Below are 18,543 nucleotides of genomic sequence, written 5' to 3' on the forward strand. Positions count from 1 at the left end.
GGTGTGTTAGAGCGTGGGAGAGCAGCTTGCCCACCAGCTCGTGGAGAGCTGTATGCAGGGCTTTAAGTTGGCCGGGTCTCACCAGGTCTGAGCACCGGCAGTTTTTTAAAGGGGGCCTCAAAACGGGTCTCTATCGGGCTCTGTTTTGTGCACCAGCACAGGCGGTCCGTTTTTTTCCGGACTGCAGTGACAGCAGGCACATCCATGTGCTCACTTCTCACTAGTGGATGTTAGGGCATGACGTCAGGCCAGGTGAGTGTTTTTGGCGAAGGAAAATCCTTTAAAGAGAGTAATTTTCTCTTTGGATTTCCCTTCTCTTTTTGAAACTCAGAAACAACAAAATTGTCCTGGTGTCACCAGGGCTTTAGGTTGAAGTTTATTCAATATTATATACAAGCAATAGTTGCTGCTTATTTATCTCATGCAACGAACAACCATTGACAAAGCCAAAAGTCCTGATTTGTTGTAGGTATGGTTACCTGTTGTATCATATTATATCTGGATGCAATGACAGATACAGCAAAATACAAGTCAGGCGGCACACTATGCTAAGCACAGATTTTTAGCTTATGTGTTTTAAGCCACTCCCCTAATTACATTGGCCACGCCCCTTTGAGAGACACACCCCCCCCAGTTTTTTAGGTCTCGCCTGACCCAGTGCATGCGCTGGTCTGGCGAGACTTATTGAGAGGGCTCCAAAAAGTGCTACCAGGCCAGCATAGAGCTACAGTGCATGTGCGCGGGCGCGCACACCGCGCTTGACCGCGATTACTTTCACCTTCGCAGCCGCACGGCCACTTTGATGTTTGATCGCGATCGCGATCACTTTTACTTTCGCGGCATAGCGAATAGGTCTCGCTTTTGGGACCTTATAAGTATTTAGTTATGCAACTGTTGCATGGCTAAACACTTGTAAGGTCCCAAAGGCGAGACCTATTGGCTATGCCAATGCTTGTTTATGCTACTTAAAAGCCCTGGCTGTATGTAATTCTGTCAGGCCACCCATGCTCGCTAGAAAGAGCGATTTACGTTTCGTGCCTGGTACGTGTACAGCTCGTTGTTGGCAAATCACATCTGTCTTTTTTAAATAATATTTGTCCTGAATGTGGTGACCGTGCTCTTTCAATATGGCTCCATCTTAGCTCTGTTTGTGTTCTGTGATCGTGCGCCTGTCATTGAGAACATGCGGTGCTGTGGTTAAATTCCTGGACTTCTTGGAGCAGGAACTTCAAAGTGTGTTGTAAAGCAGTGTATCCATATTGGATAAAGGAAAGCATCATTTTGTAAAACGATTCATATTTTGGAATTCTATTTGAAGAGATTAATGGGGGTTATTTTAACCTTTGTATTAAAATGAGTGAACGTTAAAATTTGCTACCTGTTAGGGTCGGCATGTTGCAGCTCAGACAGTTGTGTGTGAAGAAGACGTAGAGCAGGATGGCAGCTCAGAGAAAGCCGTGTGTAAGGAGGTTGGGTCAGGCTGGCAGCTCAGATAAGGTTGTGTGTAGTGCGTTTGGTTCAGGGTGGCAGCTCAGAGAAGGTTATGTGTAGTGTGTTTGGTTCGGGGTTGCAGCTCAGAGAAGGCTGTGTGTAAAGAGGTTGGGTCGGGCTGGCAGCTCAGAGAAGGTTGTGTGTAAGGAGGATGGAAGGCTGGCAGCTCAGAGAAGGCTGTGTGTAGTGAGTTTGGGTACGGCTGGCAGCTCAGAGAAGGCTGTGTGTAAGGAGGTTGGGTCAGGCTGGCAGCTCAGAGAAGGCTGTGTTTAAGGAGGTTGGGTCCGGGTGGCAGCTCTTAAAAGGCTGTGTGTAAGGAGGTTGGGTCAGACTGGCAGCTCAGAGAAGGCTGTGTGTAAGGAGGTTGGGTCGGGCTGGCAGCTCAGAGAAGGCTGTATGTAAGGAGGTTGGGTCGGGCTGGTGGCTCAGAGAAGGCTGTGTGTAAGGAGGTTGGGTCGGGCTGGCAGCTCAGAGAAGGCTGTGTGTAAGGAGGTTGGGTCAGGCTGACAGCTCAGAGAAGGCTGTTTGTAAGACGAGTTGGGTCAGGCTGGCATCTCAGAGAAGGCTGTGTGTAAGGAGGTTGGGTCGGGCTGGCAGCTCAGAGAAGGCTGTGTAAGGAGGTTGGGTCCGGGTGGCAGCTCTTAAAAGGCTGTGTGTAAGGAGGTTGGGTCAGGCTGGCAGCTCAGAGAAGGCTGTGTGTAAGGAGGTTGGGTTAGGCTGGCAGCTCAGAGAAGGCTGTGTGTAGTGAGTTTGGGCCAGGCTGGAAGCTCAGAGAAGGCTGTGTGTAAGGAGGTTGGGTCGGGCTGGCAGGTCAGAGAAGGCTTGGTGTAAGGAGGTTGGCTCATGTTGGCAGCTCAGAGAAGGTTGTGTGTAGTGCATTTGGTTCAGGGTGGCAGCTCAGAGAAGGTTGTGTGTAGTGTGTTTGGTTCGGGGTTGCAGCTCAGAGAAGGCTGTGTGTAAGGAGGTTGGGTCGGGCTGGCAGCTCAGAGAAGGTTGTGTGTAAGGAGGATGGAAGGCTGGCAGCTCAGAGAAGGCTGTGTGCAGTGAGTTTGGGTAAGGCTGGCAGCTCAGAGAAGGCTGTGTGTAAGGAGGTCGGGTCGGGCTGGCAGGTCAGAGAAGGCTTGGTGTAAGGAGGTTGGCTCATGTTGGCAGCTCAGAGAAGGTTGTGTGTAGTGCGTTTGTTTCAGGGTGGCAGCTCAGAGAAGGTTGTGTGTAGTGTGTTTGGTTCAGGGTTGCAGCTCAGAGAAGGCTGTGTGTAAGGAGGTTGGGTCAGGCTGGCAGCTCAGAGAAGGCTGTGTGTAAGGAGGTTGGGGTCAGGCTGGCAGCTCAGAGAAGGCTGTGTTTAGTGAGTTTGGCTCAGGCTGGAAGCTCAGAGAAGGCTGTGTGTAAGGAGGTTGGGTCGGGCTGGCAGGTCAGAGAAGGCTTGGTGTAAGGAGGTTGGCTCATGTTGGCAGCTCAGAGAAGGTTGTGTGTAGTGCGTTTGGTTCAGGGTGGCAGCTCAGAGAAGGCTGTGTGTAAGGAGGTTGGGTCCGGGTGGCAGCTCTTAAAAGGCTGTGTGTAAGGAGGTTGGGTCAGACTGGCAGCTCAGAGAAGGCTGTGTGTAAGGAGGTTGGGTCGGGCTGGCAGCTCAGAGAATGCTGTGTGTAAGGAGGTTGGGTCGGGCTGGCGGCTCAGAGAAGGCTGTGTGTAAGGAGGTTGGGTCGGGCTGGCAGCTCAGAGAAGGCTGTGTGTAAGGAGGTTGGGTCAGGCTGGCAGCTCAGAGAAGGCTGTTTGTAAGACGAGTTGGGTCAGGCTGGCATCTCAGAGAAGGCTGTGTGTAAGGAGGTTGGGTCGGGCTGGCAGCTCAGAGAAGGCTGTGTGTAAGGAGGTTGGGTCCGGGTGGCAGCTCTTAAAAGGCTGTGTGTAAGGAGGTTGGGTCAAGCTGGCAGCTCAGAGAAGGCTGTGTGTAAGGAGGTTGGGTCAGGCTGGCAGCTCAGAGAAGGCTGTGTGTAGTGAGTTTGGGTCAGGCTGGAAGCTCAGAGAAGGCTGTGTGTAAGGAGGTTGGGTCGGGCTGGCAGGTCAGAGAAGGCTTGGTGTAAGGAGGTTGGCTCATGTTGGCAGCTCAGAGAAGGTTGTGTGTAGTGCGTTTGGTTCAGGGTGGCAGCTCAGAGAAGGTTGTGTGTAGTGTGTTTGGTTCGGGGTTGCAGCTCAGAGAAGGCTGTGTGTAAGGAGGTTGGGTCGGGCTGGCAGCTCAGAGAAGGTTGTGTGTAAGGAGGATGGAAGGCTGGCAGCTCAGAGAAGGCTGTGTGTAGTGAGTTTGGGTAAGGCTGGCAGCTCAGAGAAGGCTGTGTGTAAGGAGGTCAGGTCGGGCTGGCAGGTCAGAGAAGGCTTGGTGTAAGGAGGTTGGCTCATGTTGGCAGCTCAGAGAAGGTTGTGTGTAGTGTGTTTGGTTCAGGGTGGCAGCTCAGAGAAGGTTGTGTGTAGTGTGTTTGGTTCGGGGTTGCAGCTCAGAAAAGGCTGTGTGTAAGGAGGTTGGGTCAGGCTGGCAGCTCAGAGAAGGCTGTGTGTAAGGAGGTTGGGTCAGGCTGGCAGCTCAGATAAGGCTCTGTGTAAGGAGGTTGGGTCAGGCTGGCAGCTCAGAGAAGGCTGTGTGTAAGGAGGTTGGGTCAGGCTGGTAGCTCAGAGAAGGCTGTGTGTAAGGAGGTTGGGTCAGGCTGGTAGCTCAGAGAAGGCTGTGTGTAAGGAGGTTGGGTCAGGCTGGCAGCTCAGAGAAGGCTGTGTGTAAGGAGGTTGGGTCCAGGTGGCAGCTCTTAAAAGACTGTGTGTAAGGAGGTTGGGTCAGGCTGGCAGCTCAGAGAAGGCTGTGTGTAAGGAGGTTGGGTCGGGCTGGCAGCTCAGAGAAGGCTGTGTGTAAGGAGGTTGGGTCCGGGTGGCAGCTCTTAAAAGGCTGTGTGTAAGGAGGTTGGGTCAAGCTGGCAGCTCAGAGAAGGCTGTGTGTAAGGAGGTTGGGTCAGGCTGGCAGCTCAGAGAAGGCTGTGTGTAGTGAGTTTGGGTCAGGCTGGAAGCTCAGAGAAGGCTGTGTGTAAGGAGGTTGGGTCGGGCTGGCAGGTCAGAGAAGGCTTGGTGTAAGGAGGTTGGCTCATGTTGGCAGCTCAGAGAAGATTGTGTGTAGTGCGTTTGGTTCAGGGTGGCAGCTCAGAGAAGGTTGTGTGTAGTGTGTTTGGTTCGGGTTGCAGCTCTTAGAATGCTTTGTGTAAGGAGGTTGGGTCAGGGTGGCAACTCTTAGAAGGCTGTGTGTAAGGTGGATGGAAGGCTGGCAGCTCAGAGAAGGCTGTGTGTAGTGAGTTTGGGTAAGGCTGGCAGCTCAGAGAAGGCTGTGTGTAAGGAGGTCGGGTCGGGCTGGCAGGTCAGAGAAGGCTTGGTGTAAGGAGGTTGGCTCATGTTGGCAGCTCAGAGAAGGTTGTGTGTAGTGCATTTGGTTCAGGGTGGCAGCTCAGAGAAGGTTGTGTGTAGTGTGTTTGGTTCGGGGTTGCAGCTCAGAGAAGGTTGTGTGTAAGGAGGTTGGGTCAGGCTGGCAGCTCAGAGAAGGCTGTGTGTAAGGAGGTTGGGTCGGGCTGGCAGGTCAGAGAAGGCTTGTTGTAAGGAGGTTGGCTCATGTTGGCAGCTCAGAGAAGGTTGTGTGTAGTGCATTTGGTTCAGGGTGGCAGCTCAGAGAAGGTTGTGTGTAGTGTGTTTGGTTCGGGGTTGCAGCTCAGAGAAGGCTGTGTGTAAGGAGGTTGGTTCGGGGTTGCAGCTCAGAGAAGGTTGTGTGTAAGGAGGTTGGTTCGGGGTTGCAGCTCAGAGAAGGTTGTGTGTAAGGAGGTTGGCTCCAGCAGTGCCCCCCACCTGCAGGATGTGACTGGGGGGCTCCATCTCACAGACACTCATTGGCCTGTGGCTGAGTTAGGCCCCTTAAAGGGTTGGGAGACCCCCTCAGAGGTCCCCCCAACCCCCCCCCCCCCTCGATCCGCAGGGGGCCTGCATTACACCTCTGGATGAGTGGGGCTGGTCGCTCAGACAGCTGTGTAGAACCGGCTGCCAGCAGAGAGTGTAATGAGTTGGGGCGAGGGGGTGGCGACGAAGGTTGGCAATGCAGAGAGGGGAGAGGGGGCTGGCAGCGCAGAGAGAGAGAGGGCCGTGTCTATGGAGGGGGCGAGGGGGCTGGCAGCGTAGAGAGAGGACCGTGTCTACGGAGGGGGCGAGGGGGCTGGCAGCGCCGAGAAAGGGCCGTGTCCACGGAGGGGGAGAGGGGGCTGGCAGCGCAGACGGAGGGCCGTGTCCACGGAGGGGGAGAGGGGGCTGGCAGCGCAGACGGAGGGCCGTGTCCACGGAGGGGGAGAGGGGGCTGGCAGCGCAGACGGAGGGCCGTGTCCACGGAGGAGGAGAGGGGGCTGGCAGCGCAGACGGAGGGCCGTGTCTACGGAGGAGGAGAGGGTGCAGGCAGCTCAGACATCGCCGTAGGCTGACCCAGCCTTTTTTTGCTCTCTGAAGCCGTAGAGTGGGGGCATCGAGGGCGTCTTGGAAGATTTAAGGGGTGGAGAAATATGCCCCAGCGGTTAAGCTGTCTCCCGCGAAATCAGGCGAACGGAGTTTAAATTCCTGCTTCTCCCCTTACTATGTTATGTGATCCTGGTCAAAAGGAAACCTTCCAGCGCCTTAGTTCCTGCATGTGCCAAAAGTGGTAGCACTTATTAAAACAAACAGGCTAAGCATCCACATTAAACTATAAATAAAAGTGACATTTAAATAGGTGGCTATCTCCCCATCTCTCTTGCCCCTCTGTGAGCTCGGCAGTGCCTAAAAGTGTTATTGTTGGCACTCTTCACACGTGTTATGAGATTCTGCTGTAGTCTTAAAGTGCAGCACGCAGCAAACCTTGCTGTCAGCGAATTTCCTGTATTGCGCAGTGCTTTGCTGCCGCCCTGGAACATTCCGCTCCTGACCCCCAGCCCCAGCTCCTACACGAAGAGTTATTTAAATGCACTAAAGATTGTCCACAGTGTATGTTCACTCCCAATTGCTACTTGAACTCGGGCACATTGTGGTACGGGTTTGCCCAGGATCACGGAGGGTGGTAAACTTAGGTAGATGACACAGATTACAACTCAGGCCCCTGTGTTCATGTGTATCTGTTTGTCTGTTTTGTCTGTGTACATTGCTCCACTCTTGCTGTGTTGGGAATTTCCTTGCGGGTATCTGCTGCCCGAGGCTCCCCGCACGTTGGGCCCCATCTCAGGGCGTTAAAAGTTCCCAAGTCCCGGGGGAGAGACCCTGCCCTCCTATCGGGCGTCGACCGGGCCTGGTGGAGGTGAGCGAGGGAGACGGTGTCAGGCCCAGTGAATGGGTGCCTGTGTCCAAACTCTGACTGGAAACACTGCCCCGTTGATGGCGCGCTATATATAGCGCCTCCGCGTCATGTTCCGCCGCCCAGAGCCCGGGGCTGGCCGCGGAGAGTCGACCCGAGGCATGAATCGGGACTGTGTGCTCCGGGGCCCTGCGTAGGCCAAGAACAACAGCCCTGCGCCCCTTGAAGGCGGGAGCCAGTGGCGGCCTATGGTACCGGCAGGAGAAGCCCTGCCCGCCCAGGAGAGACAGAGGGGCACAGCTCACACTACAAGCACGAGGAGCCTCGGCTGCGGGACTCTGTTCACACCGGTTCTTGCTTTGGGGCTCTCGAGGGGTAGCTGCTTACTTTTAGGCTGTTGGTAGCTTTTTGTGTGGAGGAAAAAGCCCCTCACCTGCCTCGGACACACCAGAGGGTTACCAACTCCAGGATTTCACGCCAAGTCGCTAACTGCACTTGGAACCGATCTGTAGGGGCTTTTCGCCAGCTTGCTTTTGTTTTGCGGACAGAAGGGCCCTTGCACTGTGGACCCCACGCTATCTGGACGAGACGCCTCTGCTTTGGGACTGTATACGCTGCTTCTTGTTTTGCTGCTCGCTAGAGTGAGTAGCCTGGTCTGGAACTGGTTTTACACTTGTTCTTTGCCAGAAACACAGCCTGCTATTTGTATTCTCCATCTGTTGGGTTGGGAAGACTTCTAGGTAATTTCCACCTGCCCATGGACCTATTTATTTCATGCTCTCAGCTGTTTCTTCTACCTGAAAAGACACCACAGCGCGCCGCCATTTTGCATGAAGACAGCCATTTCTTCTAGTGTAATGACCCATGACCTCTTCTCGTTGCAGGAGGCCTCTGGGTGCCTGCCTCCGCCATCGGCAGAGCTGGTAAGTAAGTGACTGTGATTTTGACTATGATGCACTGGGTTGTTTGCTGGTTTGAGGGGTGTGTTGTAGGTGTGGGTCTGGTTGGGGATATAGCTAGTAATGGTAATGTCTCTGAAGTGGTTTGTATGCCATATTATTGAATTCTTTTTATGTTGGCCTATTAAAATGTCGAATCCACATATTAACTACCACTATATTATGAAGGTAAATATACATACGTATAGACTTACTATTCTAGGATACAGTATTTCTGTAGGTCTAAATAAACACTCAGTTTTACTGTAAAACACCCTGAGGTGCTGCTTCTGTGCATGCTCTGACGTCTAGCTCCTCCTACCCACCGCAACCTCTTTCTAGAGAATCTAGACGCTAGGTGGCTCTTGGTTGCCGTAGGCTACCTTTACCAACTTGTTGCTATTCCAAAGTATGGTTTGAGCCTGCTATTGTTTTCTATTGGAGTCGGCGACTAATATGGCAGTTGATACATATATCCTCAAAAGGAAAGGAGGAGACCTGTTTGTGAAGAAAAAGTTGCAAGCTTTGAAATGGCGACTGGGCTTGTCCTTTTGAGCCACATGACAGCAAGACGCTTTGTATATTTCCGTTCAAGCACGCCCTCTTTGCTTAAGTCAGAGAGAGCGAGACATTTTAAGGCATGGGCAAATGACCAGAAACCACCATCTTCCAAGTGTCCCCCTTAAAGGGGATCTTTCTCTCTATTTAACCGGTTTCCACTCTTTCTATTTCTCTGTTTTAGCATCTTTCACTCTCTCTCTGCCCATCTTTATCTCTCTACCCAGTGTCATCGTGAGAATTGTTTTGTCCCCACACAAGACATATTTCAACTGATCTGGAGTGGCCCTGTTAAGGAAAGTTTAATATTTCAGCCCAGTCTCAACATTCAGTACTATTTAGCATGATGTGAGCATGAATTAGCGGAACATTGTTAGTACAATTGAAAGTTGCTCTGAACAGGGGCCCTAAAATAAGTCTTGCGGGGGCCCCCACAACCTTTAAGATGATGCTGCTCTCAGGGGTTTGAAAATATTCCTTTTATGCTGAACTTTTCCTGTCACTAAGGAACGCTGGAAGCACTTTCATCTTCACAATGTTAACTGTGTGAATAAGCAAACAGAGGGGTGCTCTGTTACTTTAGCTGCAGACTTTCTTGAAATGTGCTACCGGACCTGTCTTGTGGGGTGCTGGGAAAGTCTAATATGCAATTAATAAAATACTAAGGAAACGTTCTGGAAGACGTTTTTTGTGCCGTGAAGTTGCAGGAATCACATTGCACTGCTGGTTAATGTAGGTTCCAACATACATCATAAAGGTGGCTCTTTGGTGTACATCCTCTCTGACTGGGCTGGTTGCCTAGGAACACAGACTTGTGATGCACTTCCTGGTGGGGCGGGCCAGATGTCAGACTGGCTTGTTTTGATGGCCTACTTGTACCCTTCATATAAGATCTCCCTCCAACTTCAAGCCCCCCACAACAGGATGAGGTGAGATTTGAGAAAGGCGTGTTGCCGTATAGAATACCCAGTGCAAAGAGGGTGCGTAGAGCTGACCTCATTTTGGCCGTGACTCGTGGCACTATGTCCACGAGAAGCATATAAAAGAGAACACTAGGGAACTGAGGGCTGCAATTCCTAGTAGCATAAGGCTGAGTGAACAGGCTCGTTGAACCCTGGATAGTTTGTAGTCGGACTACATTACTTCTTGCCTGAGCGAGCAAAGTGGTCATGAGGCCCTTGCAACCTGCTCTCTCAAGTGGGTCTCCTCAGACTTGCCTATAAGTCCTCTTGTGCAGTGTGTTTTCTGGTGGCTCCCTTCTTTGTAGCACCCTAGCTACCAACGACCGCAGCACCCTGCTCCCGACTGAATCCGGGATGCTCCTGAGAATTCACTGGTGGAACATTGGGCCTGGCCTTGCTATTTTCCTAAATCTCATAGGTGAACCTCAAAATCCAACTGTATAATTTTATATGCATTTTTCCATTTTCTCCCATTGACTTCAATAGTGCGTAATTGCGCACAAAAGTTACCTATTTTGCAAACTTGAAAAATTAATATCTCAAAGTATTTACTGTAGAACAAAGTTTTTGGTCTGAAAAATTATTTAAAAATCTGTGCTAGTTTTGTTAATTGGTCTCAGATTGATTCTTGAGTGTGTGCATCATTTATTGCCTCTGTGACTTAGCACTACCCTCTGATACCCTCTGACTAACTGCTCACCCATACTTCCACAAATAGAGCATTAGTATTATCTATGTTTGCCTTTGTATACCAATCCGGGGCTCACTGGACTCTGAGCAGTGTACTTCATTTTAGTGCACAATATAGAGAGCCCGCTTCCTACAGAGAGCATCAGGAAGAAGACCAAGAAGGGAGTACGGGAGGAAAATATGATTCAGCATCCCATCTGTGTGACCTTCTTGACAAATTATAGAGATCTTCGGTTTCAAAGACAAACCTTAGCAGAAATAGGTTTTTTACTCTTAATAGAGCAGAACTCAGGTGGAGAATTTATCGTTACATGAAATTGTTAAACAAACTGTATTAAAAGAATGGAAGGACTTAGAAAAACGTCCATTCCAAGTTTCTTTGATAAAAGATATTCTCTTCAAGACTTTCATGAGGATTTTCCGCAAACCCCGAAAGTGAATACTATCCAAGCATCCATGGCATGAACATCAAACCTAGCCTCAGGAGACTCTACGTTAGCTCAGTTCCTCTCTGATTTACTTTTGATGGTTTCTAAACCACGGCCTATTCAGCAGGACCAGCAATAACTGGTCGCCTGCTTTTTTGGATGGAAATTGGATGCTGCACAGAGATCCCCTATTCACAAACTACAATTCACAGGCCCAAAACCATTTGTTTCTGAGTTGGACAGAATGGTTCAAAAGGCTGTAGAGGAGAAAAAGATGTAAAAACCTTTCAAATTAGTTGCTGCAAAAAATCTTCCTTGGTAAAACAGCAGCCCCAAAAACCAAAGGACAACCATCCCACTTTGTTGTGAGCCCGTGGTCCGGGGGCTGAGTTCGTCGACAAGCCCTGACCAGGTACTTCCCACGGGCAGGGGCAGCCTTAGAAATGACTATGCTGGGGTGGGAGCGAATTTAAGACTGTACATCATTGGATGAAAGGTGTGACTGATGCTTGGGCCCTCTAACCTATCACATTCCCTTTTATTGAAGTCCTCCTATCGACCATTTTTTGCCTACTGTGTTACCAAAGAACGAGTTAAATGAACAGTCCATGCTTCTGGGGGTGCTTAATTAAGATGGGTGCAGTAATTCCGGTCCCAGAAGATCAAAGTGGAAGCAGATTTTCCTCTACTCTGTTTCTATAATCGAAACCAGACAGTAGATATCACCCTGTCCTAGATCTCAAAGCCCTAAACAGGATAGTCTTTGTTGAAACATTTGGGATGGTTAAACTACAAACAATCATCCCTTTGATAGCGGAAGGCGATTTCCTAAGGACTCTGGACTTGAAGGATGCCTACTTCCATGAGCCAGTTCACATGGAGAGTCAGAAGTTTCTACGCTTTGCCGTAGAGGACCAATGCGTACAGTGCCAAGCCTTTCCTCTTGGATTGACAGCATCACCCTGATCTTTCACAAAGGGGCTGGCTCCTGTTGTTGCATACCTACCGTCGGATGGAGTTACAGTCTTTTCATATTTATTGTCGTCTGCTTCTTCTCTCCTTAAGGCTCAGGAAGATGTGGCGGAGGTAACCAGAGTATTGCAATTTTTGGGAGGAGTCATCATCAGCTTCAAGAAGTCACATCTTCAACCTGCACAGACAAAGACTTTTATAGTGTCCAATGTTCAATACTGTGTTGGGTTGTGTCTTTCTGCTTCAGAGCAGAACAACTGCACTCAAGAAGAGTCTTTCTTTCCTCTTGGATCAGCCATGAATGACAGCCAGGCAGTGGTTGAAAGTACAGGGGCTGCAGCTGTAGTACCATGAACACGTTTCGGTCTAAAGCCTCTTTTGAACCATCTCCTTCAACACTGGTCTTCGAGTTCACAGCAATTCGAACACCCAGTTGCAGTTTTACTCCACAGATTCAACAGGCCTCACTTTGCTGGTTGCATGATCTTTACCTGTCGAAAGGGGTTCCGCTCCATCTTCCTCCTCCAACACAGTTGACCACAGTTCGTCTAAATTTCAGGGCGGACAGCGTCAGCCGGAATCGCCCACCTTCGGTAATCTAGCATTTGACTGGCTGGGAATTCAGCAGCCTGTGTAAAGTTTGGAACATGGATACATCTGTTTGCCTCGCAACAAAACACAAAGTTTCCTGTGTTTTGCACAGAGGCATGGTGTCCACAGGCCTGGGCATTGGATGCCCTGTCAGTAGATTGTCCCAAAGGGACTCTATATAGATTTCCCCGATTCCCATCCTCCCGAAAGTTGTTCAAAAGATTCGGAAGGAGAGGCTTTCCTTATTACATCTCTCTCTCCTGCCGCCAATCCACCTTTGACATCTCATGTCCACTTGTTTCCTTCCCGTGGCCCTAAAGGACTCCTCATGCTCTTTGGCTCTGGTAGTTTCACCCCTCCTGCGGCCCTGAGATCTCCTTACCATTCCATGTACCAAATAGGCTTTTTTCTCACCCCTGCGGCCTTAAGAGCCTCGCAGTGGTCTCCTGCGGCTCTAAAATCCCATTCTCCTTCTCCATCAGCACTGAGATACCCTTGTGCTCCGACCTGAGATCTCTTGCCTCAAACCTGAGATCCTATTTTCTCCTCATGTGGTACCAAGAGCCTCCCTCAGACTCTCTTGCGGTCCCTGGAGAAGGGATGCCTGTGAAGCTGCCAGGCGGTCGGCTCTAGCTGCTGACCCCATCCTACTTGGCATTGTACCAAGCAGGACAGAGGCGGTCCGTGCTGGTTTCACTCACGCTTTTCGGGAGGACACTCCCTGGACTGCTGGTGCTAGCCTGCCTCTGTTGTTGGGGGTCTAGCCGGCGGCTGGTAGTTTTGTGTGTTCTGTGAAGTGACACCCTGTTCCTTTAGGGTGTCAAAGGGCCTCTGGACAGTGGGCTGTCATAGTTGGCTAGCGTGTTACCCAGGGATGTTGCTGGGCTCTTAGACTCCGATATGTTAATGTTCTCTCTCTGGTTTCCTGAATCTGAGCCTCGGATGCTTTGATTGTAGGAGGTCAGACCCTGAGACTTTCTTTTGCTCTCTCATGCACGGTCACCAGACCCTACAGAGAAGTTTCCTCTGGTCCTCTAGGCGTTATATGGATAAATTAAGAATACAAAAAAGTTTTAAAATAAGTGAAGTTAGAAAAATTGAGGTAAAAAAAGCAGCTATAAGTATGTCTTTGAAATACACAAGCATGTAAAGATTAAAAAGCAAGATTTTTACCATTTAATTTATAAATTGTACATAGACATGCATTCATTCTTAACCTAAAACATTACAGTTACTCCCTACTTAAGCATGAACGTTTTTCCACAATGCTCTTTGTCATTTTGTTGCACGATACACCCTAATCTTCTGCACTTGGTTTTTCCCTTATATTTTTATTGCATCACTCTTGCACCAGTCTTTACATCTTCCATTACTCTAACTTTTACCCCGTTAATAACACAAATGCTTACTCAAGCCCTAACTGTAACCCCTTCCCTTACCCCATTCCTTACTCTAAAAGTCAACCCTTAGAATAAGCCTTTATCCTAACCCTAACTATAAACCATTCACGGCATCTACAATTAAGCTGTAACCTAATTCCTAAACATTATCTAAAGCTAACCACCCTGTACCTTACCCCAATTCTAGTCCATTGCTCTTCATGGCCTTCACAAGGCCCGATCCTCAGATGCACATGTTTCTAGCTGGTTCTCAGGAAGAGACGCACCGCAAGGTTCGTGTTTCTCGAGGTTCTCTGGTTCTTGAAGAGACAAACCCTGAGGTGTCTCCAATGCTCTCCGTGGCTGCAGGCCATCACACCTTAACACGTCGTGTTTCTCTCTGGTTCTCAGAGTCCAGACTTTGAGACTATTCTGTTCTTTGGAGGTCTCAGTGTCTCGGACCATGAGAAGTTTCTGCTCTTCTCACCAGTATCCCGGTTGTCAGACCTGAGGTGTTTTTGGTTGTTTTCACTGGTCCTAAGGAACTCAGACCTTGAGATGTTCTCGTTACCCTCACTGGTCTTCAGGAGAACAACCCTGGAGACTCTTCTGCCCTCTCTCTACTTCTCTTTCTGTTTCTCTTTCTGTTTCCGGGTGATGCGGGCTGATATTTTTGTGTGGCTCTAGCTCCTCCATTCTTCATAAAGTGATCATGCTCTCTTGAACCCCTATGTTTTTTCTCTTTCCTCTGCAGCGGCGGCGGACGGCACCAGCACGCCACATACAGTTAACGGTGAGTACAACTGCACCCTCAAAGCGGGTGGTGGGGGGGGAGGAGTTTTCGGAGTTAACGTCATCTGCCCCTTTCATGTCATCCATAGCGCTCCTGCCCATAATGCACATAGACAGCAGTGCTACCTCTTCCTCTCAAGATAGAGCTCCCACCCCTCCAACCACAGGCAGAGTTCCCGCCCCTTCACTCACAGGCAGAGCTTCTGCCCCCTCAGCCACAGCCAGAGCTCGCACCCCTTCAGCCACAAGCAAAGATCCCGCCCCCTCACTCACAGGCAGAGTTTCTGCCCCCTCAGCCACAGGCAGAGCTTGCGCCCCTTCATCCACAGGCAGAGCTCCCGCCCCCCCCCAGCCACAGGCAGAGAACCTTCCCATCAGCCACAGGTAGAGCTCCCGCCCCTTCAGCCACAGTGTCTCTTTATTTCAGCCACAGGCAGAGCCCCCACCCCCTGAGCCACAGTTCCCTCTTTATTTCAGCCACAGGCAGAGCCCCCACCCCCTGAGCCACAGTTCCCTCTTTATTTCAGCCACAGGCAGAGAGCCCCCAGCCCCTGAGCCACAGTTCCTGTTTATTTCAGCCATAGGCAGAGCCCCCACCCCCAGAGCCACAGTTCCCTCTTCATTTCAGCCACAGACAGAGCCCCCACCCCCTGAGCCACAGTTCCCTCTTCATTTCAGCCACAGGCAGAGCCCCCACCCCCTGAGCCACAGTTCCTGTTTATTTCAGCCACAGGCAGAGCCCCCACCCCCTGAGCCACAGTTCCTGTTTATTTCAGCCACAGGCAGAGCCCCCACCCCCTGAGCCACAGTTCCCTCTTTATTTCAGCCACAGGCAGAGCCCCCACCCCCTGAGCCACAGTTCCTGTTTATTTCAGCCACAGGCAGAGCCCCCACCCCCTGAGCCACAGTTCCCTCTTTATTTCAGCCATAGGCAGAGCCCCCACCCCCTGAGCCACAGTTCCCTCTTTATTTCAGCCACAGGCAGAGAGCCCCCACCCCCTGAGCCACAGTTCCTGTTTATTTCAGCCATAGGCAGAGCCCCCACCCCCTGAGCCACAGTTCCCTCTTTATTTCAGCCATAGGCAGAGCCCCCACCCCCTGAGCCACAGTTCCCTCTTTATTTCAGCCACAGGCAGAGAGCCCCCACCCCCTGAGCCACAGTTCCTGTTTATTTCAGCCACAGGCAGAGCCCCCACCCCCTGAGCCACAGTTCCCTCTTTATTTCAGCCATAGGCAGAGCCCCCACCCCCTGAGCCACAGTTCCTGTTTATTTCAGCCATAGGCAGAGCCCCCACCCCCTGAGCCACAGTTCCTCTTTATTTCAGCCACAGGCAGAGCCCCCGCCCCCTGAGCCACAGTTCCTCCTTATTTCAGCCACAGGCAGAGCTCCTCTTAAGTCCCTCCCTCCCGGGGCGGTAACTTGTGCTGACAGCGGCGCAGCCGCGCGGGCCCTGGACTCTGCAGGCCTGTCACAGGCACGGGTCCAGCCGAAGGGAGTGTGGTCAGCGGTCTTGACAGGGTCAACGCTGGGAGGAAAGAGGAAGGACGGGGGCGGCAGCTGGGGAGAGCCAGTCTTTCACAATTTAGCTCTAATGAAGGAAAACAACATGGAAAAAATGATTGCTTTGGCTGATTTTGGCTCCGAGAAGTGCAGAGTCCCATCTCAGTGATGTCAGAGTGGCAGCAAGGGCCGGGGAGGTGCTGGTCACAGGAAGAGAGGAGCAAGCTGGGGGGTCACGGACGGAGGAAGGAGGGGTGTGTGGGGAAGTGGGGTGTAAGAGAGAGGAAAAGAAGGATTGCAGCTTGAGGACGAATTGTGTAAGTGAGCAGTTATGTTTCTTGTCCGCTTGTGCTATTGTTACCACTTCCTGTACCTTTGTAACTGCCAACTGTAAAGCGCTCTGATACCCTATGTGGTCTTGTTCACGGTATATAAAACGTTTAAAATAAAACAAATAAAATAAAGAGGGGAGGCGAGGAGTTAGTAAGTGAGGCGAGGAGGGCAGGATAGAGGGTAATTAGGGAGAGAGGAATGAGAAATGAGGGAAGGGAGGTTTGAGGAAGAGATGGGTAAGTGAGGAACAAAGTTCGAGAAAGCAAAGAGTAAGTGAGCGAGCTGGGGACAGAGGTAGCGGAGGGCAAGGAAGAGAGCCGAAAGGGAGAAAAAGAGAGACAAGGGGAGTGTGAGGGAGATTTGTATGAGGAGGGAGAGTGCAAGAAATTTGGGGAAAGTGGAGAGTAAGTGTAAGAGGCGAGGATGGAGACAGAGGAGGGCAGATTTGAAGAGGGAGTGAATGAGGTAGGAGAGTTGTAAAGTAGACTGGAGAGATGAGGGAAGTTTGAGGAGAGAGGTGTAAAGTAGTTTGGAGAGATGAGGGAAGTTTGAGGAGAGAGGTGTAAAGTAGTCTGGAGAGATGAGGGAAGTTTGAGGAGAGAGGTGTAAAGTAGTCTGGAGAGATGAGGGAAGTTTGAGGAGGAGAGGTATAAAGTAGCCTGGAGAGATGAGGGAAGTTTGAGCAGGAGTTGCGTAATTTAGGAGGTGACGAGGAAAGATAAAGTAACAAAGTTAAGAAAGGCAGGCAGCGTGGTAAAGGCGGAACCTGCTTGAAGATAGGGGTGAAGCAGAGAGAGCAGAGAAGTAGTAAGGCAGGAACACACGAAAGAGCAGGGACAAGTAGGATTAAGCAACAGGCAGACCAGAAAGAGAGGAGTAAATGTGAGAGATGAGAGGGCGAACGAACAGGTGAGATGAGAAAGGAGAACATGGCAGATGTGAAAGAGGGGAAGGTAAACAAAGAGTAGGTTTGGGCAGAGTATGTGGACGTGAAAAGGAGGCGATGGAGAGCAAGGATGATGAAGAGAGAAGAAAGATATGAGTGAGAAGTGGGTAGAGAGTGGGGAGAAGATTGAGAGTGAAAGTAAAGCACATTGTATTTTTACAATTTCTGGTAGCAGGCTTTATTTCAATTGCTTGAGAGGATGTCTGGTTCCAGTTTCCTTTGTGTCCTGGACTGTGGACCCCGCCATCTTGTCCCCGGAAGTGAACATTGTAGTCTATTCATTTTTGGAAACAGTTTGGTTCACCTTTACTATGTCGCTGCATATATTTACAACTTCCTAACAGGTTCTGCTGAATAACATTGCTACAAAGAGCTTCCACTCACAACATGCCAAGAGATGTTTACATGCTACAAAGGTCATACAGCATTTCTACTACTGTCATATCTTCATTGGGCGACAATGTTCAACATATTGCCAGATATTTGGATCGCTTTATTATTACCCGCATCAGTTCACTTTAGAGTTTGGTTACTCATACTACTTACCAACCTCTTAAGTGGAGCATTCTAGGTGGTCAGGACCTTTTCCCACATGGTGGCACCCCCTGTTGCCCCTCTCTAGCCCTGTAGTCGTCTCATGACCCCGCATTCAGCTATGATCCATTTAGCCATGTAAAATTCCCAGGATTTAAGTCTTGGTACATTAGGAAGCACTTGTGCTTTTAGTCAGTGTTTGTCCTATCTCTAACTCTTTAGACATCTCTCGGTTAGCTTTCCTGCGATAAAGACACCCGCTCGGGTCTAGTCTGATTTCTGTTAAATCGGATGTCGTGTGTCCACAATGTAGCTAAATGGTTGGCTACAACAATAGCCCCACCACAAGTGTACATAAGTACAAATAGAAATTTTTCATTTGGGGAAGTTGACACTGTTTTCCGAGGACAGCCTGTGCATCAGTTAGGGATCATACAGGGTCTGTGAATGCATGCATAAGGAATTAGTTTAAGCCTAGCATTCTAGATACAGTTCTACAGTTCGCATAAATCCCAAGGCATTTTTCCTCTTTTATTTCCTCACCTAGATTATAACTCCATACTTCCTCCAGGTGGGAAAGTCTTATAGTGACAGTGGACAAGCATATTTTATACAACAATGTATGGGATTTACCACTCCGACAATGAAACTATAGATTGCTATAGCATCTGAATTTCCGGTTCTTTTTGGGATTTCTGGCCACATTTTCTGAATGATGGTAGCTTATCATGCATAAGAAAGGAAACTAGCATTGCTTTTATCCGATTAATCACAAATGTCTCAAAACCCCAGCAACCGGCCCTCTTCATATATGTATTCCACAAGGTGTGTCCCTGCTGTCTCCGGTGTTTGCATCCTGAATTTAGGCATGTCCGGCAAGATTGTTGTCGTCTAAATCGTCTAGGGCAGCATATACATGTGGCTGTGTCCATCATGTCCAACGTATAGTCAAGGATGGAAGTATAGTTCTCCAGTATTAGGGTGTCTTTCATAGATTCACATGCTTTAATATTCCCCGTCGTCGGAGTGGGAGTCCCACGGTAAATAAAATAGCAATATATATATATAGCAAAATATATATACAAAGTAATCACATAATTAGCGT

General features: G+C 50.0%; 1 protein-coding gene across 6 annotated transcripts in view; it reads left to right on the top strand.

Moving 5' to 3' along the window:
* TNS2 (tensin 2) overlaps positions 1-18,543 on the top strand; it is a 345,238-nt gene that overhangs the window by 154,738 nt on the left and 171,957 nt on the right. For 5 of the 6 annotated variants that reach the window (XM_085600920.1, XM_085600922.1, XM_085600921.1 and 2 more), the window contains 2 exons: positions 7,699-7,737; positions 14,087-14,125. In XM_085600920.1, the coding sequence (XP_085457046.1) occupies positions 7,699-7,737; positions 14,087-14,125 (78 nt within the window). Of the gene's footprint in view, positions 1-7,510; positions 7,555-7,698; positions 7,738-14,086; positions 14,126-18,543 lie in introns of those variants that run through there. The other variant, XM_085600924.1, reaches the window with a different exon arrangement.

The sequence above is a fragment of the Triturus cristatus genome, chromosome 4_2 (genome assembly GCF_964204655.1).
Source record: "Triturus cristatus chromosome 4_2, aTriCri1.1, whole genome shotgun sequence".
Lineage (NCBI taxonomy): Eukaryota > Metazoa > Chordata > Amphibia > Caudata > Salamandridae > Triturus > Triturus cristatus.